Genomic DNA, 25,395 nt, shown 5'->3' on the forward strand with positions numbered 1-25,395 from the left:
CGGCCTCATCAGCAGAGTTAGGTCTATGGACTGACTTTGCGGGCAGTGTGGGGTTCGGCGCGATCCTGGGTAACCAATGGTCGGCTCAGAAGTGGCCGGCATGGTGGGCAGCAAGTGGTTTGACGAGCAACATTGGTTTCCTAGAGTTATTCCCGATCTGGGTAGCATTGTCGGCCTGGCCAGAGGAGTTCCGAAACCGCTCGGTGATATTTTGGTCTGATAACATGACTGTGGTAGAATGCATTAACCAACAGGCAGCACGCTGCAAATGGATATTGCGATTGCTGAAGGAAATTGTGTTGAAATGCTTGAAGCTAAATGTACAATTCAGGGCAAAACATGTGCCGGGAGTATTGAATAACGCAGCTGATGTGCTCTCTCGTTTTAAAATGCAGGCATTCAGGGATTGTTTACCCTCAGCAGAGCTAGTGGCAGCGCCATTCCCCGAAGCACTATGGCAAGTCGGCGCTCCGGACTACAAAACCTCGTGGCAGCCAGCCTAGTGCCCAGGACAAGGAAAGCTTATGAAGGGGCGTTCCGCTCGTACTGCGCCTTTTTGGGCCCTACATGGGAGCAGAGATGGGGTCAGGAGGGGTCATTTACCCAATTTTTAGTGGCACTTCATGAGGAGGGCCGGTCGGCGGCAACCGCCAGTCGGTATAAGGCCGCCATATCGTTTATGGCACAGCTCCAAGGGATAGGGGATCCGACGGACTCCTTTATAGTCAGAAAGACGCTGCGCGGCTGGCGGCGCCTAGAGGGGCGCAAGAAGGACACCAGGCATCCAATAGGATTTGACAGATTGACCGCCTTGCTGTCGAAGCTAGAGGAGACATGCTCCTCTCCTAGTGAGGTTGTCCTGTTCCGGGCAGCATTTGCACTGGCATTCTATGGGGCCCTGCGGGTAGGCGAACTAGTGGCTGCCAACAAAAGGGATACTGATGGGGGTCTGCGTATGGACCACACGCAAGTGAGGGGGGATTCCCTGCTCGTCACGATTGCCAGGTCAAAGACAGACCAGGAGGCCCAGGGGAGTAGCATTATGTTACAATGTGCTCCGGGTAGTCCCTGTTGTCCAGTAATGCACGTTGAGGCCTACCTACGACAGAGGGGGTAGAGGTGGGGGGCGGCTTGCTGCGGCATGCTGATGGCACCCCGTTAACAAAGTTTCAGTTCCAAAGGGTGCTGGCAATCACGATTGCAGCTACGGACTTGAACCCGGGTGATTTTGGAACTCATTCATTCAGGATAGGGGCCGCTACAGAAGCGACGGCCGGGGGTCTGCAGGCAGACAATGTTAAACAGTTGGGGCGATGGTCTTCAAACCGTTTCAAACGTTATGTGCGGTTACACATGTTGTAACTTAGTGAAGATGTGCACTCACGCTTGTTGTCTTTTGTTTGGATTACAGTTTCACGAGCCTGTGACGCAGGGCGGAAATTGGGACCGGCCCAGTATCAGCTAACCACCACGTCAGGAGCAAGGAATGGACGACGAGTGGTCTGGGTCGTGGGCCACTCATACGTGAGACGGGCCGCTGACATATTCAGGGCAGGTGATGCGATCCACACATCTGAGGAATATGGTTTCAGGGGGTCCTTCCATGGGAAGGGCGGTTTGTGTATTGACCAACTACAAGGTTTTGTCGAAGAATTGATATTTAATATATATTGCGGTTGCAGTAGCAAGATTGTGTATAGCTTCAGTGTGGCGTCAGAAAGAACCCCCTCATTTGAGATGTGGAGATCAGGATCTTTGCTATCTGCAAACTTGAGACTAGTTTATATGCTATTAAAAGCATACGGAAACGCAAACTGGGTGATAAGATCTGGGGGGCTTTAACAGATCATCTGTCACCGGTAGAATAAGAAATTAGTTAACACTGCCCGGCAGGGATAGATCTTATTTTTTTTCTTTTAAAGTGTAAAACAATCGCTTTTTATTACCCAAAGGCAAATATGCCATATTTTCAGTAATATAAGCAGGAATATGGATGTAAATATCAAGTAAATAATGTGTAGTTGGTCATGTGCCTTCATGTACCCCCAGAAGGGTTGTCAAATAGACTGATATAAATGAGGGTTAAAATAGTATATTATAATAGTATATTCAGGAGTACATTGGCATATGATGGTATATAGAGGTGTATGTATATTTTGTTTGCACTCCCTCTTATTCTCTGTCTCTTTCGCCATGGTATTTATGTGCTTTTCAATTTTCGGTTAGGTTGTACATGTTATTTGTTTTTATTATTTGCTTTTGATTTTGCCATATTCTGTCTTTATTTTTGTAAATGTCTACTGGCTTAATAAAAAATAAAAATAAAAATATTGGTGATTGATCATCTGCCAAAATAATGTGGTGTCCTTATGTTTGGAGGCCTTTACTGTGGCATCCCAGGCCTCCGCCTTGATGATTTGCATCCTCTAAGTGAGGAGTAATTTGCATCTCTGTCTACATTCAGTGATCCCAGTCTGGGATTTCGTTGCAAGGGCCTTACTTAGTGCAGTTGTGGTCAAACCAAAAGACACACAATTGATGAACGGAATGCAGAACAAATCAAAACATTCACCCCCAGTCAAGAAATCTGGGTTAAATCCATCTGTCAAACCATCCTTTCATTTTGATCCCCATCTAACTGTTTTATTAGTTAGAGCATCTGTAATGTACCTTGATATTTCAATAGAAGTCTTCTTAGTTGCCATCTCTTCTGCGTTATCACCCATGCAAATACAGATATTAGATATGTTGGCCTCAAAAACCTTCCTTGCAATTCCTTCTGGGTTAAACCACTCCCATTTAATTTGAGAGCCGTTTTTCCTTACTATTTCAATGTCACTGTGGTCCAGTCACTGGTTACCTCAGAGAAAAAAAATTCTCTACAACTTAGATTGCCGCGTTATCTCCGTCAGTGCCTCCCGATAGACCAGAGCGCAGACAAGAGGCTACTTCTTAACATTCCTTGCCATCACTCCATTTCAATTCATCTAAGGCAGCAGCAATGGTTAACTATTGCACATGAATCAATTTTCAAGGCATGCTGCATTATTTTGAGATCCCTCTCTTGCAAAGGTCGCAGATATAATCAAATTCTATTTAGCCATTAACAACCTGCCTGTGAGCTGCGATCCTCTACTTGTAAGCTCGCCTGTATTCTGTGTGTTAACAAGGTTAGGCAAGGTATATTACGACCTTCAGAAACACAGTTCAGACAAAAACCTAACAATGTTGCTGATCTCTCATTAGCTTATTTTTTTCCAGGACTCTAAACAAGCTGCTAGCGCCGGGCTGCCCCACTGAATGTACCAGCATGTTCTACATAATGCTACTCATTCATCCATTCATTCAGTGAACTCCAGCTAGAGGTATGATTTTCTAACCTAACTCATTGAAATCTACCACGTAAAAACGAATTCAACCAGGTAAGATGATTTATCATGCACTCGACCATCCAATAAGATCGCCGAGGATGTTTTGCGAGCAAAACAAGAAATTGAAACATGCCAGGTAGTAAATACCGAGGATTGTGGGTCCGAATCGAGCATGTCAGCTCGGATCATAAGACTGGCCATCTAACTGTTCTAAATGAGTCTATTTTCTCACTTTCGTCCTATTAAATATTTATGAGCACTGCAGAAAGACAATTTTAAGTAATTAATTAAAAGCAGCCTGCCAACCATCTAATGTGAAAATGAACCATTAATTTCATGTCAATTGAACCAAATATTTTTGCGTAATGGAGAACACAAGGATATTTTTTTAATCTGCTTCCTTATTTAAAAGAAATAGAAATATTCAGAGTAAACAGTGCATTAATGGCTTTTTAGAAAGTCTCCTAATGATTTACGGATGTTTCTAAACTTTTGCCAAGACGATGGACCTGTTACGCAATGGGCAGTAACCACTGGAGTGCTGTAAGAAGAGCAGCATTTGCTACACACAGGACTTGATGTTTCTATATGGTTTTATTTGCCACGTGTTCTATATACAATGCCTTTGGTTGCAGGTGGTGGGCATTCATTTTTGGGACACGAGGTGTTTTCCATCATCAGACTTTGACCCACAGCAACTGAGATAAAGGCAGAAAAGGAAGAGGAAGTGAAAAGAAGACAGCAGGGATAAACATGCATTGGCAAACCAATGAGTTTGTTGTTGGCTGCTAACCTTTTGTCTTTTCCAATGCCTATTTTGTTTGTAAATGCTTTTTATATGAAGGCACACACTGTATTAAAACAATCATTGTCTAAAAGCCAAAATGCATGTTGCACATTGCACCAGTAGTTCCTGGCATTGAAGAGGACTATTTCTTGTGCGGATGGGCACACTGTGCAAAAGCTGAATTCTATCACCCACAGTCAGGCAAACCAATGGTGGATGTGGGCTGACCCTGTTCCCGATGCTGTAGGTTGCGGTGGGTGGAAGCAAAATGTGAATGACACTACAGCAGACAAAAAGGTCTGCCTGAAACTCCAATAAATAAGTACAGTATATATATGTTTACGAAAAACAAAATCTCTTGGCTAACACCAGACCTAAAGAGAAGCTGCAAAACTGAAATAAAAAGACAGGAAATGCATGACGGTGAAAGAAAGAACCAGGAGGTGGAATCAAAACCTGATAGCCTTGGTATTCGGCAAGCCTGGCATCAGGCTGTGCTGGTGGAGAGCTCCTAAGAAAACTTTTTCATTTTTTTAATTAAGTACTGGTATATTCTTTTATTTTAGATCACATGAATTACCTAGTTCTGTAGTCCACCGGCTCAGCATTTGGACAAACTCGGCCAGCACATTTCCTCCGTTGAGCGATGCCGCCACAGCCAAGTAGCGGTCGTTGAAGTACGGGAAGTACGCAACAGCTGCCTGAGGATCAGGGCTCCCCGTAGGCTTGAATCCCAGAGGCAGAGAGAAGGTCAGCTGTGCTGAGGTGCTGACATTGAGCACTAGGACATCAAATAAAAGAGTCAAGGTTAGATTGCCGAAGGAACAGGTGGGCATGTATTTATGATGGACTAGGTACAGTGCTGTGCTATATATGGAAGGCACCATAGAGGGGGAATGACAAACTCCAGTGCCTTATTGACTTTACAGTAGGCTGGCAGATTCTTCAGTTCAAGTGCTGAAATGACTGCAGCATTTCTGGCGCTGCCGCCAAGGCTGAACTTAGGGCTCAAGCAGACCTAGCGCCAGATGCTGCATTGAGCAAGAGAGTGCATTGAGCAAACCACACACTTTCCTGCTAAACTTGCCAGACATTATTTTAAATTGGCCAAAGCAACTCATTTTAGAGCACAACATTCCAAAAACATTGGTTGAAAAGCACTGCGTTTTAAAGCACTTTTGAAAATACACTCCAGTACTTTGGGTCTGGCACCATATCCAGGATCAATATTTATCTGTGTGGCATTAAGTTATCTATACACCTATAAGTAAACTGTCTACTAGTTATCAGGGAGGTTTCGGGGCCAGAAGCACTGGCTGCAAATATTTCAGCCCAGCCAACCCCAGAAATAGCCATAGAGGGGCCCCCTCCGGACTCAATCATGAGCTCTCTAGCCAGAGTAATGTGCTGCGGTGGCCCCCTGAAGCATGCCCCCCGCACGGCAGGGGCTGCGGGGGCCGTTGTTTTGCCACTGTAGCCCACATCTGCCAAGGTTACAGCTTGTATCTTTGGCCTCTGGCACAGTCTATCACCAATCATTGTCATTCACCACATATCCCTCGCAATCTCAGACAATCCACAATTTTGGTTGGTAATGATTATATTAATCTGACCCACTCAAAGTCTCCGGGAATATTCCATTCTCTAATTGCTTAGCTTATCCAGGACATAAAGGAGCAAAACCAACCATGAGTAATTCAAAAACCCTGTCCCCCGAGCTGGAAGAGTTCATAAGATCCTACTAGGCTATGTCCGCTCTTAACCAGAACACCAGTAGCCCCAACACAATTCATCCATATTTGATGAGCTGCAGCGTGTGCTCTAATGAACAGCACACTCGGGGACCCGAGCTTGCCGGGCAAGCCCCTAACATTCACGATGACATCTCAAAGCTGATGGATGCAATACATGAGTCAATTTTATTTACTCTTGATTACTGTTGAACGCGCAATTAGTTCCATGGCTCACCTGTACCTTTAGAGAAAGGGTGGAGACCAACTTGTGTGCACATCTCACCTGCCAAGGATCTTGTACTGTCGACTCCGATGTGAGAGCAGGACTCAATCTTCAATATTCAGTTGCTAGAGATCGTATTTTAACCATTACAAAGAACACCTGTGACTACAGGTGACAGCCTATCACTAAACAGAGATTACATTATAAGCATCAGATTTAGTTGTTTTGGTTCTGGCTAATGGAAAATATCAAACTTGTGTTTAAGCTCGGCTGGTGTTTATTAATATATGGAATAAGGTGCCACCAACTATTCATTATAAAGATAGTAAAAGTCACCAAGAAGGTCAGTGACCGTATATTGACACGAGGACCCAAGTACTTCCTGATTTAATTCCCTTTATAGGTCGAGCCTAAGGGCAGCGCGCATGCTGTATAAGGGTATGCACTGAAAGCACCGCCTACTCTCCTCCCATATTTGTCATCGGCTTGCATCATTGTCCTTCTCAAGTGCTGGTTTCTGATTCGTGAATAGGCTCCTTAGTCCCTCCTTAGTATCACCTAGTCTGCTTTAGTAACATCCCATGAGGACTGGCCCTCTTACTTGTGTCGTTACCCCATAGGTTCTAATTATAGTCTGTTAGCACTATTTCTTAAAGCGCTTTGAGGCAGGATACGGTTTCCGCAAATTATTTTAGTAGCTCGTCGTGGGGTAACTTTAAAATATACTCTACACCTACCCACCTCCACCACCCGCATCGTGAGGGAGCTGCTCATGTTCCCACCTTCTCCAATGATCGTGTGAAAGCTGAAAGCCTGGAAAGGCCAGCTTAAAAAAACAAGCATGTGTGCATTGTTTTTAAAACCTTTCTGTTGCCTTTGTGAAAATGATACCTCATTTTTTGTGCTTGAAACACAAATACCGTAGTGCAGGTACCTGTTTAGAACTGAGAAGTTAAATGTCCCAGACTTACTTTCATTGCACATGCACCAGTATTGTATCCTCCTGTTGTTAATTATATAGTTTTGATTAAGTGCTTATTTTCGTTCTTTATTTGTCACTTGTGTGTCAAATGCCTTATAAAATAAACATTGCAAGAAGTTGCCAAAAGTTACTGGCTGGTTTACAACAGTGAGAGGTGGGAAGAATGTTGTGTACAGTGGTACTAAATGCAGGCATTTCCATTATTCAGAGCCTGGGGGAGTTAGAGGGGGCTATAACAAAACAAGCAGATAGGTCAAGCATTTGCGAAATGTTAAGCTATTGGCATTGTAAATGACAATGCCTTTTATTTATCTGTTTTCAAAACCAACACATAGATACAAAAGTTTGTCATTTACAATGCCAATAGCTCAAAGTCTCGCAAATGTGAGGCCTATTGCATTGCATTGCAAATGCTTGTTTTAGCTGGTGGACCTATGCCCCATCTCATTTTCTATTCGAAGGCTGACCTGTTCTGCCAGTTTTCCATTAATAGTAACACTACAGCCCTGTGTTTGGTCTTGGTGCCGTTCTCTGGATTTTCTCAAGCTTTTTGCTCTATGCTATATGTGTGTAATTGTGATCGAGACCGAGAACAGAAACCTGCCTGTAGCGATACCAGTACACTATATTGTGGACCAGTTACCTGGATTTATCGGATCTTGCTGATGAAACAGAAAACATAAGTGTGATGAAACTACACTGGCAAAACATCAATTGGATGAAAAGTGAACTTGCTTTTAGGTTACTGCTTAGTGCTGAGGGTATACCTGCATCTGTGTTCTCTGTCATCGAGGAGTAGACAGAACACTGGAAGTCTCCGAGGGCGAGTCCCACTTCAGCTCCCTTTGGTATTCCACACCATTCGTGCAATGTCCTGCCGGCCACTTCTCCTGGCTCGCCTGTGTCAGGAAGCAGAGATACAGGAACGCCAGATTCTCTTAGGCTGAAGTAACAATACCAAAATAAAGAACACATATCACCATCAGATGTTGTAAACATACCGACCGACTTGTATACACAGTCTCATTTTAAGCAAGTGTACAAGCAGATGATGGAGACTATGCATTTGCCAAGTGGTAGGCATCAAGTGATACAAGAATTACCTGGCTTATGAGAATGTGGTCTTGCAGCATGTTCTCAGTTGCTGTGTTGGAAAAAATACATTTGCTGTTTATATAACCTTATAGCCCGCTGTAGCGGGCTATACCAGCCATTAAAGGCCCGCTGCACCATTAAAGGCCCAAGCCAAAGGCCTGCTATGCAGCGGTATAAGGCTATTTGAACATTCCGCCCCAAATATTAAAACAAAGGCCACACAGAGTTGAAATCCTCTCGGGCTCCATGAGGCCTTGTTCACAGCAACGGCTGTGAAGAAAGGCAAACATTGTTGATGATCCGGGCTTCTACCAGCCATCAGTAGCCCTGAGAACTCCATTGTCTTCAATGAAGCTAACAAAATTCCAATGTACTACTTAGCTGTGAACTTTCTTTATCTTTTGCTATATGTTACAAATGGCAGAAGGGCACTATACACTTACATTTTAACGTAAAGAGATGTGTAGAGCAGTTACCTTCAATGGCCAGTATACCCGTGCTACGGCAGGCTAAAAGGCAATAAAGAAGGCTCCGCCCCTCAGGGCAGAATGTTTTAATTAGTAAAAACAAAGCCCTCACAGAGCCCGAGGGGATTTTAACCCCCTCTGGATCCATGAGGCCTTTGTTCAAAGCTATTGCTGTAAAAGACAAACAGTGAAATGTTGGCGCTTCGTTCTTTTACCTGCCATCAGAAGCACGGAGCACAACATTGCCTTTGATGGAGCTCTCAACATCCCAATGTTCTAATTAGCTGTGAACTTTCTTCATCTTTTGTTACGTTACAAATGGCAGAGGGACACTATGCACTTACATTTTAACGCAAACAGATGTGCAGAGCAGTCACCATTTCTAAGTATTCAGCAACAAGGACTGATGCAAATAAAAATCACATGTTCTTTATCAATGAAGGAACTCTCTCTGGTGCACCATAACTCTGGGCTTGTCTACTGCCTAAGATAGGCACAACAGCGGGGAGAGAAGAAGGAGTGGGAAGGGAGGAAAATTAGAAACATGACAGGGCTGGAGGTGTAGGAAAGGAGAGAGAGAATGACGAAGATCTATTTGGGAGCAATAAAAATAGCAGCAAGAGAAACAGATAATGGAAGAAATCGAGGGAGGATCAGAAGCGCAGAGGGAGAGAAGAAAAGAAACAGTGAGGAGATGAATAAGTGCTGATAGTATCTCTGTCTGACAACTACCCAAGTTTAAAACTGTTAAGACATGTTACTAATCCTTTATTGTAGCAAGGCCTTGAGTAGCACATGAATAGGGATATATGTGTTCCTCATTAAGATGTGGTTGCAGCACATAAAGGGTTACAGGGAACATTTAACACACATTACCCCCAGGTCCCTACGTCCTCGACACCTTCCTAACTAATGAGATGATACTATCTCTGTCAGAAAAAAGAAAAGGAAGGAATGCTGGACCTACCCTCCCCCTCCCGCCGGGAGTACATAAGGGTACATGTCCCAGCATTCCCCCTGTTTCTTTTTTCTGTCATTCTGACAGGGATTGCTGGGGCGCGAGGAGCTTGGAATAGGCTCCTGCGCCGAACTTACCTCCGCTGGGGCTTCGTTGTCCTCGGCGGCTTGGATGTCCTCTCCCTCCCTGCTGGGCTTGGGGGGAGTGGCGCGGGCTGCGTCTGACGCTCCTCTGGGCCGCGCGTGGATGTTGGACCGCGTGGGCCCCGCGTCTGCCCGATGGCCGCCCCTCCTGCCTGCCGGGCTTGTTAGGGGGCGCGGCCGCCTTCGCGTCTCTGGTTGGCTGGGTTGGGTATGCCTTCCTGTCATGGCGCTGCCTGACTTCCGGTATGGACGTAGTCAGGCGCTTCTGTCCGGTCGTTTTTTCTGCTGGTATAAACGAGGGCAGCTGGTGAGTACCGCGTAGCGGTTTTTCTTTCATTGTGCTGTTTGCTTTTGCTACTGCAGCCTGTGTTGTTCCTCTACTGTACAGGATGGGGAAAAGTTCGAGGAAGAGGCATCACAGGGAGAGGTCCTCTTCTTCTTCTTCTTCCAGTGACTCACGTTCTCCTTCTCCTGCCCGGTCCAGACGCCGTGGTAGGGGTGGGGATGCGCGCTTAAAGCGCTTGATCAGGGAGACCCTTTCAGAGATGGGTTCTGGTGGTGCAGGTCGCAAGGCTCATGCTGCGGATTCCGGTTCTTCTGCTTCTTCTGCTGATGAGTCGGCTTTGACTGGGGACTCTATGCTGAAGGGGAAGTATATAGACAAGGACGCTCTTCCTGGTATCCTGAAGCACGTGAAGCAGAATATGGGCTTTGCTGATGACGCTGTTCCCAGTACTTCGGGCGGTTCTTTGCTCCGCCAGTTCCAGAGTTCTGCCACGGTGGATGTTCCTGTTCATCCCTTTATTAAGGATGTCCTGAAGAGGGAGTGGGCTGATCCAGATCGAATTCTGGTTCCACGCTTTATGGCCCGTCTTTACCCCCTCCGGGATATGGCTACGGATCTTCCTGATTCGATCCCCATTGACTCCTTTGTTGCAAGTTTGGTGGGTCGCACTTCCTTGTCTGAGGACGCTGTGCTGAAGGACCCTGTGGATAAGAAGGCTGACGGGGCTCTGAGGAAAGTTTATTCTGGCTCTCATCTGGCCTTGAGAGCCGGGGTTTATGGTACTTATTTGTCGCAGTCTCTGCTGGCGGACATTAAGTCTCTTTACCAGTCGATGGACGATGCCACGGACTGTTCGAGTCTTCTTGAACACATTGAGCGACAGGTTGAACTTATGTCCGATGTGTCTTTTGATGTAGTGCGCGCTGCTGCTCTTTCTGGTGGGGCCTGTGTGGCGGCTCGTCGCAGTCTTGTTCTTAAGGACTGGAAGACTGACTCTGCGCAGAAGGCTTGTGCCTTGCGTTTGCCCTTTCAGGGTTCTATGCTGTTTGGGGGGGAGTTGGAGACCAAACTGCACAAGCTGTTTAAAGAGAAGAAGCATTCCTCTTCTTTTAAGGGTTCTGCTTCTGCTGCTGCTTCTTCTGCCCCCTATAAGTCTAAATCTTTCTTTCGGCCTTCCTTTCGTGGGAAGTTTGGGAAGGGCCGATGGAAGTTTTCTTCTGGCGGTGGTCGGGACCGTAAGGCTAGGTCTCCTCCTCCCCCGAAGCCTCGCTCCTGACTCTTTGGCTGTGGTTCCTGGGTTGTTGGTAGGAGGGCGGCTGCACTTCTTCCTGGATGCCTGGGTTCAGTCATGTTCAGACGTTTGGGTGTTGGATGTTCTGCGGGAGGGTTACGAGGTGGAGTTTTCTGTTCCCCCTCCAGATTCCGCCCTCCGCCCGACTCCCTGGCCTGCTTGCCGGTCCAAGAGGGCCCACCTAGTCCAAGGGGTGAAGGATCTTCTTCGGAAGGGGGCTGTTCAGGCAGTTCCTCCTTCGGAGGTGGGGTCGGGCTTCTATTCCCTGATTTTTCTGGTGCCCAAGAATACCGGGGGTTTCCGCCTGGTCATGGATTTGAGGGTCATGAACCAGGGGGTGTTGCGGATTCCCTTCCGCATGGAGACCTTGCAGCGGATTATTCCTTTGGTGCTACCGGGTCACTTCATGTGTACCCTGGATCTGCAGGACGCCTATTACCATGTTCCGGTGCATCCCAGGTCCCGTCGCTTCCTGAGATTTTGTGTTCAGGGGTGCCACTTTCAGTTCAGGGTTTTGCCCTTCGGCCTTCGCTCTGCCCCGAGGGTCTTTACGAAAGTTGTCGCCCCCTTGGTTGCCTGGCTTCATCTCCAGGGGGTGATGGTGTATCCCTATTTAGACGATTGGTTGATCCATGCTCCTTCTCGGGTCCTGTTGTTGGAGGCGAGAGAGTTGGTGTGCGCGGAGTTACGGCGGCACGGTTTTCTGATCAATCTGCCGAAGTGCCAGCTGACTCCTTCCCAGGATCTGGTGTTCATTGGGGCTCGGTTTCGCACAGACCTCAACCGTGTGTTCCTGCCGGTTCCTCGGGTTGTGTCCCTGTTGTCCCTTGCTCGAAGGTTCCGAGCGGGGGGTTCCTTTCGGGTGCGCCTCTGGTTGCGTCTTATGGGTCTGATGGCAGCGACTGTCTTTACGGTGGCTTGGGCTCGTTTTCACCTCCGCCCCTTGTGGAGTTACCTTCTATCTCTCTGGGATCCGTTGTCCCGCGATTGGGAGTGTCTGGTGCCCGTGTCTCCTGTAGTCCTGCCTGCTCTGCTTTGGTGGTCGGATCCGGTCCATCTGTCTCAGGGGCTCCCCTTGCAGCCCGCTCCGTCGCTGGTCTTGACGACGGATGCCAGCGCTTTGGGGTGGGGGGCGACCTTGGGATCTCGGTCCCTTCAGGGTCGTTGGTCCCGACTGGAGAGTCGCAGGTCTTCCGACTGGCGGGAGTTGACGGCTGTGTCCCGTGCCGTGATGGGTTTTCGGGCGTGTTTGCTGGGCAGGAACGTCCTGGTGAGGTCGGACAATATGGTGTCGGTGGCCTATCTCAACCATCAGGGGGGGGCCCGTTCGGCTTCCTTGAACGCAGTGGTGGTTCCCTTGTTTTGTTGGGCGGAGGGTCATCTGCTGTCTCTGGCTGCGATTCATATCAAGGGGGTGGACAATTGTGCGGCGGATGTCCTGAGTCGCTGCTTTCCGGCGCCTCTGGAGTTGTCTCTCACCCGGGTTGCGTTTCGGCTTGTGTGCGGGAGGTTTGGGCTTCCCTTTCTGGACCTCTTTGCCTCCCGGCTGAATGCGCAGCTTCCCCGCTTCTGCTCCAGGTTTCGGCAGGAGGGTTGTTGGGGGGTGGATGCCCTGTCGGTTCCCTGGCCTTCCCGCCTGCTCTATGCCTTTCCCCCTCTGGCTCTGATTCCCAGGTTTCTGTCCCGTCTGTGTCTGGAGGATCGGGAGGGGGTTGTGGTTCTGCCCTTTTGGCCTCGGAGGTCTTGGTTTCCGACGGTTCGTCTTCTGGCTGTGCGGGGCCCTTGGTTTCTCCCTCTTTCCCCGTCTCCCTTGAGGTCCTCCCATCCCCTGTCTCTTCTCCGCTTGCGGCTGTCGGTGTGGAGGTTGAGAGGCAGGGGTGGCGGCGGCGTGGGTTCCCGGAACATTTAGCTGTTGCCATTCAGGGTTCCCGTAGACCTTCTACTCTCCTGTCCTATGATCGCCACTGGGGTAATTTCAGTCGTTGGTGTTCGACCTTGGACCTTTCCCCTTTGCACTGTTCTTTGCAGGCTGTGCTTCAGTTTTTGTGGGAGGGTTTTGAGAAGGGTTGGGCTGTGTCCACCTTGCGTGCCCAGTGGGCGGCTGTCCGGGCTTTTCGTTCCCCGTGGGGGAATCTGTCTGATGATGAGGACTTGGTCTCCAGGCTGCTCCGTGGTTTTTCTCTTTCTCGTCCGGTTTCCCGGCCTTCTTTTCCCCTGTGGGATTTGCCCTTGGTCCTGCGGGCCTTGGTTGCTCCTCCTTTTGAGCCGTTGTCGGAGGTGGATTTGAAGTTTGTGACCTTGAAGGTTGTGTTCTTGGTGGCCATCACGTCTGCCCGGCGCCTTGGCGAGTTGGGGGCCTTGATGTCTCGGGAACCTTTCCTGTCCTTTTCGGAGGACGGGGTGGTGCTCCGCCTTGATTCCTCCTTCGTGCCTAAGGTCGCTTCTCAGTTTCACCGGTCCCAGGAGTTGGTCTTGCCAGCGTTGGGTTCTGTTCTGGATTCCCCGGGGGGTACCTGTTGGTCCTTGTTGGATGTGTGCCGGGCTTTGCGTGTTTATCTTGAGCGCACGGCGGCTATTCGGTTGACTGACTCCCTGTTTGTCTCCTTTGGGGCTGCTTCCCGTGGGCGTAAGGCTTCGTCTGTGTCCATTGGTCGCTGGCTGAAGCAGGTCATTTCCTTGGCCTATTCTCTTTCTGGGGCCCCTCCTCCTGTGGGTGTTCAGGGTCGTTCTACGAGGGAGGTGGCGGCCTCCTGGGCTGAGGTCCGGGGTGTCCCTCTTTCTGAGATTTGTAGGGCGGCCACTTGGGCTTCTTCCAATACTTTCATCAGGCATTACCGTCTTCTCAATTTGCTGGGTGATGAGGGCGGTTTTGCTTTGGGGGTGTTGGGTTGTGTTCGCCCATGATTTCTGTTCTGTGCACATTAAATGCCTGGTTCTTTGCTGTACTGGTTGTTTTTTGTGTTTTTTGGGATGAATGCCGGGTTTTGCTTTGGTATGTCTCATTAGTTAGGAAGGTGTCGAGGACGTAGGGACCTGGGGGTAATGTCCTATTACTTACGGTAATCTTCATTACTCCGGGTCCCGTAGTCCTCGACACCTTCCTGGCTTCCCTCCCTCCCGCCCTGTTTGCCGGCCTTCATCCTTTGGCTTGGTATTTCAGGGGGAATGCTGGGACATGTACCCTTATGTACTCCCGGCGGGAGGGGGAGGGTAGGTCCAGCATTCCTTCCTTTTCTTTTTTCTGACAGAGATAGTATCATCTCATTAGTTAGGAAGGTGTCAAGGACTACGGGACCCGGAGTAATGAAGATTACCGTAAGTAATAGGACATTCCTACTGTTCTATTTTACAGACAAATGACGAAGATTGACTGCACCAAAATTTCCTTCCGAGGACATAAATGCTCGGTGCTCTGTCATTCAATACCAGTGTCATACTATTGTATTCTTTGTCTCGAGATATCAACAGCATACTGAGCTAATAAATGTGGTAGCAGGGTCTATGCTAGGCTACTGCTAAGGAAATAATATGCATACGTTTAGCTATAGGGCATTTGGGGACCGCAAACTCTGCAGCTGTGTAAAGAAGAAGCTGAGACAGTAAAGAAACTTCACTGGGAGGATGCCTTGGGTCATTTGCCTGGAGGCTCACACTAGGAATGCAGCTCATATACTATCTCACAGATTGTCGGAGTTAATGTGCATATTATAGGCAGCAGAACTACAGAAAACCCGGTGCATGCACCCTTCTGGGGCTGTGAACGGTTGCTGAAGATGTCCATGATATTCATGATGTGGTCCTTGGCTTCTGTATGAGGGAAAGAGAGCCCAATGGGCATGCTTTTCAGACCGTCACACTGTTAAACTAAGAACAGCACTAAACTTGAGAGCGTTGATATTAGAAGCATCCGTAGGCGCAGTGATCTTTGTTGCCACATGATTGATAAGAAAACTAAGCCCCATCCCACCCTCAGTGAATGAAGATTACATCAAAGTGGTGGCTCTTGCGCCGAACTGAGACCCTGTGCATAGCTCAGCTGCAAACCTGCTAGTCGCCAGGAAGTAATGTGCAGTTATCAGTGAGCAGAATCCATATGAGGTGCACCATGCTCCCAAAACGGAGTGAAAGTAGGTCCAAAAATACAGGGAATGCCTATACTTTGTAGATGGTCAAAGGGGAAAATGAAATGGCTTGTCATGGCCTGAGTTGGGAATAGTGGGAGCACCCATCACAGAAAGGTGCTTAAAATTGTAGGCTGAACTTATAGAGTTTTGTAAAAGGGACAAAAGCAGTTAAAATGAAGCAAAATCCAGTGTTTTCCAGGATCTACTGAAAAGGAAATATTCTCTAGTGTGGGGTTTTATCAGTTCGAATCAGTTTTAATGAACACCGGCAGACCTCAGTAATGCGCTGCCCTATGCAGCAGAGCGCTGTGCAGCATCGAGAGCAAAGACGCCGCTAATGAATGACTGAAGGAGTATCAGAGAACAAAAAAGGACTGTTAGTGAGTCATGATCCACTGCTCTTCAATGAGAGGTTTCTACATCTCAACCTATAAAATAAATAGATGGGATGTAAAGCCCTATGAACTCAAAGAATAAATTGCGTATGGCGGTCTCAAAGTAATGAGATCAGCACATTCTGCATTTCTTAATGTAGATTATTTTTGTCAGAAGCACAAATGCAGCAGGCAGGAAAAACTACCATCATCAAAAAAGTTCCATGGTACAGAGATCGAACTCACATACACAAAATAAAAATAAAAAATCCGGATTAAGCGAGCAGGTAGGTGTACCTAAAGAGGCGCCAAACTAGGCTTCCAAATTGTTCTCTTTACATGCTGTGGAATAACGGCTTCTGTCCCCTTCTCTCACCAGGATTGCCTAGAGGGCTAAGGCAGATGCGGTGCTCCAATATAAACATCATACCCAAGATGGGGCATAAGAGAACTACAAGGCACAAGAGAGCTATATCATCAATATAAAATTCACATCTCATCATGGGACCTGGGCATTAACTTTCTTTCTGGAATCTGGTAAGGCCCTTGGAAGTGCCGGATGATTTCTTGTTAATTCAGCCCAATCAACAAACTCTTGGTGTATAATAACACCATCCATATGCAGTATGTAAAGTGTTCAAACTAGTATGTTATTGTCACTCTTGGTACTTTTAGTAAGATATATCCAACAGCTACAGCTATAACAACTAAGGGAGAAGGTAATGTTGACATTAAAACTGCACGATGAGGCATCAAATGTGTAAACAAAACAAAATATTAACACAGTAAACGCTCTTATTCGAGGACATATCTTGCCCAATAAGGAGTTTCAAAAGCAATAAACATAAGTTCAAAACCATGGAATTTGATGGACGTTCCTTTACATTTAGGAAGAGCTTGTGCCCACCTTGACAAATATTGGCACAAGCATTTTAACTTACATATCGTGATTCCAGCTTTTTGTCACTGTGTTAAAATAGCCCCAACTGGCAGCATTCTGGGAAGACATCAGGGGAGTTTGTAGGCCACAAAGCATGGCAACCACATAGTCGTGGATGGTCCCAGCTGCGTCATACTGCTTCAGGAAATCTGGCCTGGACAGATAAAAAGAACACATGCTTGGTGAATACAATTTGACTACATGTATGGAGTTTTTACTGGCAAAAGCAGGCCGATCAAACCTTCTTGGAAATTCATCAATAGTTGAGGTAGAAGCATGCTTTTCACTTAAATACAGTCATTCTCGACAACTGGGTTAAACACTGTAATATCCACTTGGAAATTTGGAATTCAGGAATCCTATACAGCATGATGACCAGAAGTAGCAGTCATTCCTGAAAAGAAAAGCTATTGATTCTTTTCCTACTGTTCATCCACTATTTGAACTTGTTATAGGTATTTTTCCTTAATGTCTGTTGCTCAAATATATACCTTACGAGAAACAGGAGACATGCCAGCCTAACACTCTATTCTTTACAAATATTACTGAATGATTCTGTTTCCTGCTACGGTTAAGGGCAACGTTGTCTCGTCTGAGAGTGAACATAGCTTTTGCCTACATTAGTTGCATCGGTATTGAAAATACACAAATTATTTACATTGTCCTATCCAGAATTCACACCTCTAGCTCTTTTGTATGAGGTGCATCGTCCTGTACCACATGCAAAAGTGTTAAAAAACGTAGAACATTCTGCTTTAGGCCCCACAAGTACGGACTCTCAGATACTTCTCTAGATCCATTAATGCACACTGTACTGCATTGGTTTTTGGTGTGTCTAGTCCTCTGCTTCAGTTTCTGCCTCAAACTTACAAGTACCCTCAAGCCTCTGATTCTCTTCGAACCTGATCCTCTTAATTGTTCTTGCAGAATCGTTTGCGATCCTGTCTCTATCTGAAAGTGTCTCTTCAAACTTTCTGCAGTCATTCATGTACCCAGTAAGACTTAAGCAACCCACACCAATGTGGCTAGCTTGGCTGAAGATTGGAACCTAGTTCTCATTTGTAGCAGTTCCATTCTATAAACCAAGCAATGTTCTTCATTTATTTTTATCAATGCATTATGTTCCTCACTGGCTCACAGTTAATGAATGTACCCAGTCACACCATCCAAAGCGGCACTGGGCAGAAAGAATATTCATACAATAGTCTCATTCCCTATCAAGCTAGATCTTGACACCTCTTAGACATAAAAGTGCTAGACAAGAGATAGAGCTAGATGATATCAGGTCTTCATTTATTATATCTTGTGTTTTGCTGCATGTGGCATAATAAGGAATCATCTAACAACATTTCAATATTGCCCAGAGCTGCCAAGCCCTACTCTTGGGCTCCACCTCAGATCCTGCTTCTACCCTTTAGGGTCCCTCCCAGACTAGACCCTCCCAAGAGATGCACCTTGTAAGTATTCGAAAAGCATGCCCTCCAGGCTTGACTTTCACTCATCCTTCAGAACACCTTCAACCATATGTCCTATATGTTACTTGTTCCAAGCATGCTGGCCTCAGATCTCCTGTTGCAAGGAGTACCAGGAGGTATCCCACATCTACTAGGCCATTGTGTAGCATTGTCATGGTAATCAATGAGAATGCTGCATGCACAGACAAAAACATAAATATGATAGTGAAAATTAGACAGAGAAGGTGGTAGTTGTAAATTAGTTCCCCTTGCAGTTCAATGCAAGCAAGCTGGAGAAGGTGCAAGTACAGACCAAAACAGCCAACAGCATTAGATAAAAAATCAATACACTAGTGCGCTGAGCCAAGACATGCTTGACAATGTCTCAAGTCAATGGCTGACAGAGGATGATTGATGCGATGAAAGTCAATGGTTGAACGGTGCAGATACAAATCCCAGCCTAAGTTTATTATTTTTTTATTTTTTTACAGAGTTTTATAAAGCGCAAACTTGACCCGAAGGTATCGGGTATCAGAGCGCTTTACATAGCACCAGTTGCGTTAGAAGAGGAAACATTTATTTTTTTGTTAGGACACATTCATTTTTTGTTAGGCACGGGGAGATTACATGATTTGCCCAGAATCACAGGATGTTCAGCGTCATTGCCGAGACTCAATCCCAGTTCCCCAGATTCGAGGTTGACCGCCATAGCCGTTGGGCCAACTTCTCTCCCTAATTTTATTGTTAGCAATATGTCAAATTGAATGTTTCTGGTTTTCATCCATTACCCACTAAAAAAGATAATGTACAGGAGTAACAACATGGAGTATAAATGTGTCTAGAAAAACAAATTAGACTCCTAAGGTAACAAACATTAATGGCATGGAAATGTGACTGTGAATGGCTGAATGCGCTGTCAATGCCCAGTTTTTGTTACCTGTTCTTGAGGTACCAGTAGATTGTTGCACACCCAAATCCTGTTGCTGTGCTCAGATGTGATTGGGGTTGTGGAAGAGAATTAAGGAACTCTTTGCTGCAGCGCCCGTCCTGCCAGGTCACTAGATTGCTGACAACATCTGGCTGAAACACACCCCCTGTTCCTGTCCGAGTCCACTTGCAACCTAGAACAAAAGAAAGAAGCCTATCAAAAATCTGAAGCTGAACAACGATTGACTCAAGAAACTAACAAACTAAAGGCACATCTAAGTGAAGATTGATAGTCTAAGTCTAATGCACATGAAAGTCAAATTGCTTTTACTTTATTACATCACACCATTGTTTAAAAAGAAAAAGGAAAAGAATGGGATATTGATACACTGAATGGAAAAGACTAAACGGTTTAAATGTCGATCAGTACAAACATTTACATATTACAAAGTGTTAACACACTACAGTAAGACACCAGTGAAAAAAAGATGCTGTTTCTAAGTCTAATAAAAACGGAAATTGCTTATTGGTTGTAAGTGATTTTTTAACAAGAATAGAGGATTTAAAATATATTTGGGATGATGCCATATCAGTGAATTATTGCCAACAATTCGTGGTTATTGCAGATTTACATCAATAACGGATTTCAAACCAATTAGAAATCTAGGAAAAAAAGTTTAATTTCTTTTAAAATTTGCCATTAATACATCCGATACAAAAATACCTGATTGATGAGGTTTATTACAGTCCTCTTTGAAAATAAATGTATGTGGAAACCGAGAAAAGACAGGGATGCTTTGTAGGCCTGGTCTAAAAACATTGTAACCTATTTCGGAGCCTCATGTAATAAAACAAAATCATAAATAAAAAATACAAACAGTCGTGCAAAATTTAAGGGGAAGGAGCTGTAAAAAACGATGTGTTTTAGGGGCATATGTATGAAGCCCATTTCCCGTTCGCAAACGGGCCGATTCTCAGAATCGGCCCGTTTACGAATGGGAAAACACCTTTTGGGATGCATCCCAAAGGCGAGGCATATTGACTATGCCAATGCTTGTTTATAACGCAAGCTTCCTTGAGGTTGAAGAGTTTTCCATATTGTGTTGGTCTCCCTAAAGTGGATGTTAATAAGAGGCTACATTGTGACAACAAAAAATGGAACAGTGGCCTTCTGGCACAAGGGGTAGCAGAAAAGTGTGCCCTCTGGGGTTCTTCTATAGGTTGCTGTTTAGAAGGCTAAGCCAGAGCGCCCAGATTTCCAATTCCGTGGCTAAGTAGCTCATTCACTCCAGGTTTTCACTTTGCACTATGGGATATGCAGTCCTGCTGCTCCAATTCTAAAATGAGGTCTATATTTATCAGAATGCGACAAAAGAACCTGGAACGGTCGAGCTACTCAAAGGCCTTAAGACCATCTCTGGTGGGTGTGACATTTCCGCAAAAAACTTTAAGTGAATGTTATCTGGACTATACAAGTTCCAAGCAACAATAACATGCATTACATCCATGAAGTCTCACTATGGACTCGATACCACCTGTTCCTGGAAATACGTATATTGTCAAAAGCGCAACCCTATAGCACAGATCAAATCATCGTGGTCTTTCTGCAGGCTGTAGATGCCTGTTTAGGGCGTGGCGGCTTGTCAGCTGTTACCACGTGGCTGTCTGGGTGCTGCGCACGCTAGACTGAGGCCTAGTCGTCCATTCACCCCTCTTCGTGTAGCGAACACCCATCTCTTTTACATGGGATGGGGCAGATACACGGCGGACCCCAGGGCCTTGAAAGCAGCACATAGACCAGTTAAGTAACAGGCGGAAAAAGAAGACAAGCGAGGGCAGAAAGAAGGTCAAGCGGCCTCAGGAAGAAGGGCGAACCGGGGCAAATAGAGCGGGTCACGGGACGGGTGGTTAGGAACCAGGGCCCGAGGGTCAGGGAGGAGGGCATACAATGTCCGAAGAGGTTATGTCGGCCATGCAGAAGGACCGGTGGGTGCTGGAAGTGGGACAGGGCATGAGGTGTCATGAAGAGGTACATGCAGGGTCAGACAGCGGGATATGCACGGTCAGGAAAAGGACATTTATGGCCAGAAAGCATATCACGTGGGGCCAGAAACCACCTCTCCCACTGAGATTCTCTCTCAGAGATGCGTTGGAAAGGATTATCTGGTGAGAGAATGTAGTTTCAAACATGGAACTTTTAGCCAGAGGTACGAGATATGTCCTATGGCGCAGACACAAACCATCCGCAGCATCTGCTCAATTCTGGTAACACAAGCCTCTTTGTGTGTTTCTAAGAATTTTCCAAAAGCATGCGCACTAAATTAACCAGAAGGGGTGAGCAATCAGTGCCTAGAAGCTGCAGGCACAGGATGCGATCAGGGTGCCTCTGCATAGTCATTGGTGGCCGTAAAGGAAGTTTCAGAGTACTCGGGCAGAGGGCTGCATCCTTGTGGAAAAAAGTTATTGGGATAGTGCCACAATGGAGTCGGACATCCGGCGATATCTACTATCCCAGGAAAGGTCCTTTCATCAGAAAAACGAGCCAGGGAAACCAAGAGGGCATCGAGCAGAAAGTACACTTGAGGAAAACAAGCAAAAGCACGGCGCGGCGCCGCACGTGTAACTTGAGACACCAGGAATGCATCTGGCAGCCAGCTGGCAGCCTGTGAGCCCCTGCTCGCTCCCGAGACCCCTAGGCCATGGGAGGGGACATTTCAAGAGAAGGCGGGACATACCAGAGCCTTTGGCCATTTGCGTGCCTCCTTTGTGAAAGCCTTATGCAAATAGTCAATCAAATGCGTGCCCGTAAAAAAAAACATGAGGAAAAGATGTGTTACATGGAAGCCCTTACTAGAAGCCTCGCAGAGCAGCGCATGCACGCTGGCTCAGGCGAGACCTATAAAGACTGGTCACAAAAAATCGCACTCCAACATTTTGCAACCAGTCTTTAATTCTGCAATTTAACCCTTGTCACATCACAAAGGCTCCAGTCGCAGGGGGTCAGAGAACAACCTGCCTGATAAATATAATTTAGGCAATTGCTCTTTACTACTCTCTGGGATTGGCTACAGGGATGGAAACTGGAAAGGGACATGCATAGAACAACACATTGATTCTCTCCAAAGCAAGAGGACAATTCGAATTGGTGGCTCGAAGTCACGTGCCTCCGATAAACTTCACTGGAGCTCTTGGTCATGTCTACGCAAATAAGACTTTCTCTTGGTTTGAATGTAAAAGTATTTACGCATTCGGGCTGGAATTCTGATGCTGCTACCAGATGTAAATCAACAAAGATACGCACAATACAGCGAACACGTACATATTAGAATTATTTTTTTTTATTATTGAAGAGTGTTCTGTTAATAAATACTATGTAACACCACTTGAAGGTTCCACCCAACGCTTCTGTCCAAATATTAATTTTTATAGATAATTCGTGAACTGCTATCATGTGTTGATTAATACGACTTGTCCTTCACACAATTTAAAATAGTGAGGAAGTTAAAATATTCATTTGGTATCCTGGAAGATGTGCATTTATGTTTGGTTCACCCTTGTTGAGTGATTCAGGAACTCTGGAGTCTCACATAGAATTCTGATTAATTGTTTTTCAGGTAGAGCATAACTTTAACTTTGCTCATCAAAGACCTGTGAACCAAAGTCAAGACCTTGGATTTGCGTAGTACCTTTATACCCTCATGTAGACTTTTTAGCTCAGTATGGGGAAAGACACGACATCTTTTAGGGTGTGCTTCACTTTTCGGCAGTGCTTGTATTTTTCAGCACTGTCTGCCCTCATAAATAGCATTACAGTAATGAAGGCCAAGGCAGATTTTTATGCCAGTTCTATTATACAAAAACACACAGTGCCCACACCACAATTACTCATTCAATATTCAAGAAGGGTAAGAAACCAGTTTATTGTAACCACCCTTAGACAGCATTACTCATTGTCTATCATTTTATGCTTTTTGTTTCAAATTTTCAAAAAATCATAACAGAATAAAGGACTACGTATTGGAATATTTACAAGACTAAATACACTTTGTACATACATCAAAAGACAAACATTATTTACACACTAAAAAACGTTTCTGCATCAAACATTACAAAAAATTATAATTACATCACAACCAACAAATATTACAATAAACAACATGAAGAAAAATGATTTCCAAGGGGGTATAAGCAACTTAATAGCTTGTAAACGCTTAAATACTGGACCAGCCGGTCCTAGTGTCGTGAAGTTGACAATTTATTCCACCTAAGAAAGACTGCCGACGCGTTTCAAGAACCAGGCACAAAGTCACTGGTCTATCATCAGGGCTGTTTATTCTTTGTATCTGAAAAGATGCAAAGACATTGTTTTACTTCAACAGGCAAATTCATAGTGAGTGCCTTTCTCCAATCGTGGGCAAGGAGTGATAATAAAGGATAGCTACATACCAAAATTGTTTTAAAGAGGGGCGTGATGGTTAATCTTCTTGTGGTCAAACTCGCTAGTTATTGTGGTGGCCAGGCAGAGATGTCTAAAAAAGATGGGAAATTGGTTTTCAATTTAACCCACTCGGGTCTTTTAATTATCAAGCTCCAGTCAAAGATGTAAAAAAAGGGGAGAAGCGTACCTTATTTTTTGTGAACTGCCGTAGCACGGCGAATTTTGCTTGTACGACGTCACCATCAAGGTGTAATTCTACAACAGTAATGGCATAGGTTTCAATCATGTGGTTTTTTCAAAACATTCTAAGTGAGTGGATATAACTCACAGAAGAATTAGCCTACCTTACTGAAGTATCTTGTTCTTAAAGATTTAAAGGGAGAAACCGCAGTCACGGTCCTGTAATAGAACGAAACGCCGATTTAAAAAAAAAATCTCTCAAAAATATTGAATGAATGCTCAGACCACGATAAGGCGGTGTTTGTAAAAACCTGCTCCTCTGCCACAGCACGCTCGCGCTCGAGTCTGCTTTCTTTCAATAAAGATGGCCGCCGCACTTTTCTGTTTGTTTTATACTTCCTGGTGCAAAATTGCATTATGGGACTTGTTTTATACTTCCTGGTGCAAAATTGCATTATGGGACTTGTAGTCACATTTAATCAAATCGCATATTCTAGGCGCCATGGAGACACATATATACGCGACATGTTTGCCTATCCATTTTATCGTGCTAATGCGATCAAACTAATGAAATTTTTGGTGTATGCACTGATAAATTATGAAGCGCATTGGTACTGTACCCCATGCTAAAGGTACTTCTCAAGATTTGAAGTATATTGCAACTTGAGCATCATACGATGTTATTCTCAACACATCTCATGGCCATGGACCACAATTTTTAAAATTATCGAAATAGATCGAAAGGACCACAGGTCAAACCAGGGATGACAAACCGATGTAGGTCAGCTCTGATGAATTTTACCAGACAAGTATTATATATGCGCTATCTCAGACAGGCTATTGAGGCCAGTCTGTGCGCTGTTGAACTTTAGAATAAGATATGCTTCTTTCTGTAATAGAACTCGCTCGACGTCATGGCATTTAGACTTGGGATTCATGGTGTACAGTACAGACCATTGGAGTTGTAGTTCGTTGTGGCCCTTTTCGCAGAAATGTTCTACCATTGGAGCAGACATTACCTGCTTCTTAATCCGGGATCGGTGCTGGCTGATTCTTTGATTCACTGTTTTTTCCTATATAAAGGGACTGGCACGGACATAATACCATGTAGACAACATTCTTAGTTCTGCAATTGGAGAAATCCTTGTGTCTCCACTTTATGCCTCGGTGAACAAACTCGTCACCTTCAATTGTACTGGAACAGGCGACGCAATTTCCACACTTATGGTGGCCTTCAATCGGCTTAAGGTTCCATTGCGCAAGTAGATCGCTTTTAGGCTTTGGAATAGCGATGTCCGCCCTAATGAGTTCTTCACCAATACTGCGATTTTTTCTGTAGGCAAAAATGGGTTTGGGAAACGGGCAATTTAACCCCTCCAATAAATGCCAGTTCTTTAAAACCGCTTGTCGTAGTTTGTGAGTGTCCGGACAGAAAGTTGTAACGCACACGAGTTTGTTCAACGGTGTGCGTTGTTTGGGTTGCAAAAGACATTCCCTAGGCGTGTACTTGGCACGTTTGAGCGAATGCTTAAGGAGCTTCCTAGGGTAGCCTCTTGCATATCGGAACAAAAAGCTCGTGCATGTCGCTCATACTCCTGCACATCTGAGCAATTGCGCCTGAT

The 25,395-nt window shown here is 45.6% G+C and overlaps 1 protein-coding gene across 3 annotated transcripts in view; it reads right to left on the minus strand.

Annotated features, from left to right (window-relative positions):
* The window catches only part of SHPK (sedoheptulokinase), a 176,830-nt gene that overhangs the window by 35,367 nt on the left and 116,068 nt on the right, over nucleotides 1-25,395 (minus strand). For all 3 annotated transcript variants that reach the window (XR_013608617.1, XR_013608618.1, XM_078679942.1), the window contains exons 3-6: nucleotides 19,166-19,349; nucleotides 16,776-16,928; nucleotides 7,864-8,039; nucleotides 4,739-4,939 (exon numbers count right to left, since the gene is read on the minus strand). Coding sequence is in view for 1 of the 3 variants with exons in the window: in XM_078679942.1 (XP_078536068.1) it covers nucleotides 4,739-4,939; nucleotides 7,864-8,039; nucleotides 16,776-16,928; nucleotides 19,166-19,349 (714 nt within the window). In the remaining 2 variants the exon portion in view is untranslated. The remainder of the gene's footprint in view (nucleotides 1-4,738; nucleotides 4,940-7,863; nucleotides 8,040-16,775; nucleotides 16,929-19,165; nucleotides 19,350-25,395) is intronic.

The sequence above is a fragment of the Lissotriton helveticus genome, chromosome 3_1 (assembly GCF_964261635.1).
Source record: "Lissotriton helveticus chromosome 3_1, aLisHel1.1, whole genome shotgun sequence".
Taxonomy (NCBI): domain Eukaryota; kingdom Metazoa; phylum Chordata; class Amphibia; order Caudata; family Salamandridae; genus Lissotriton; species Lissotriton helveticus.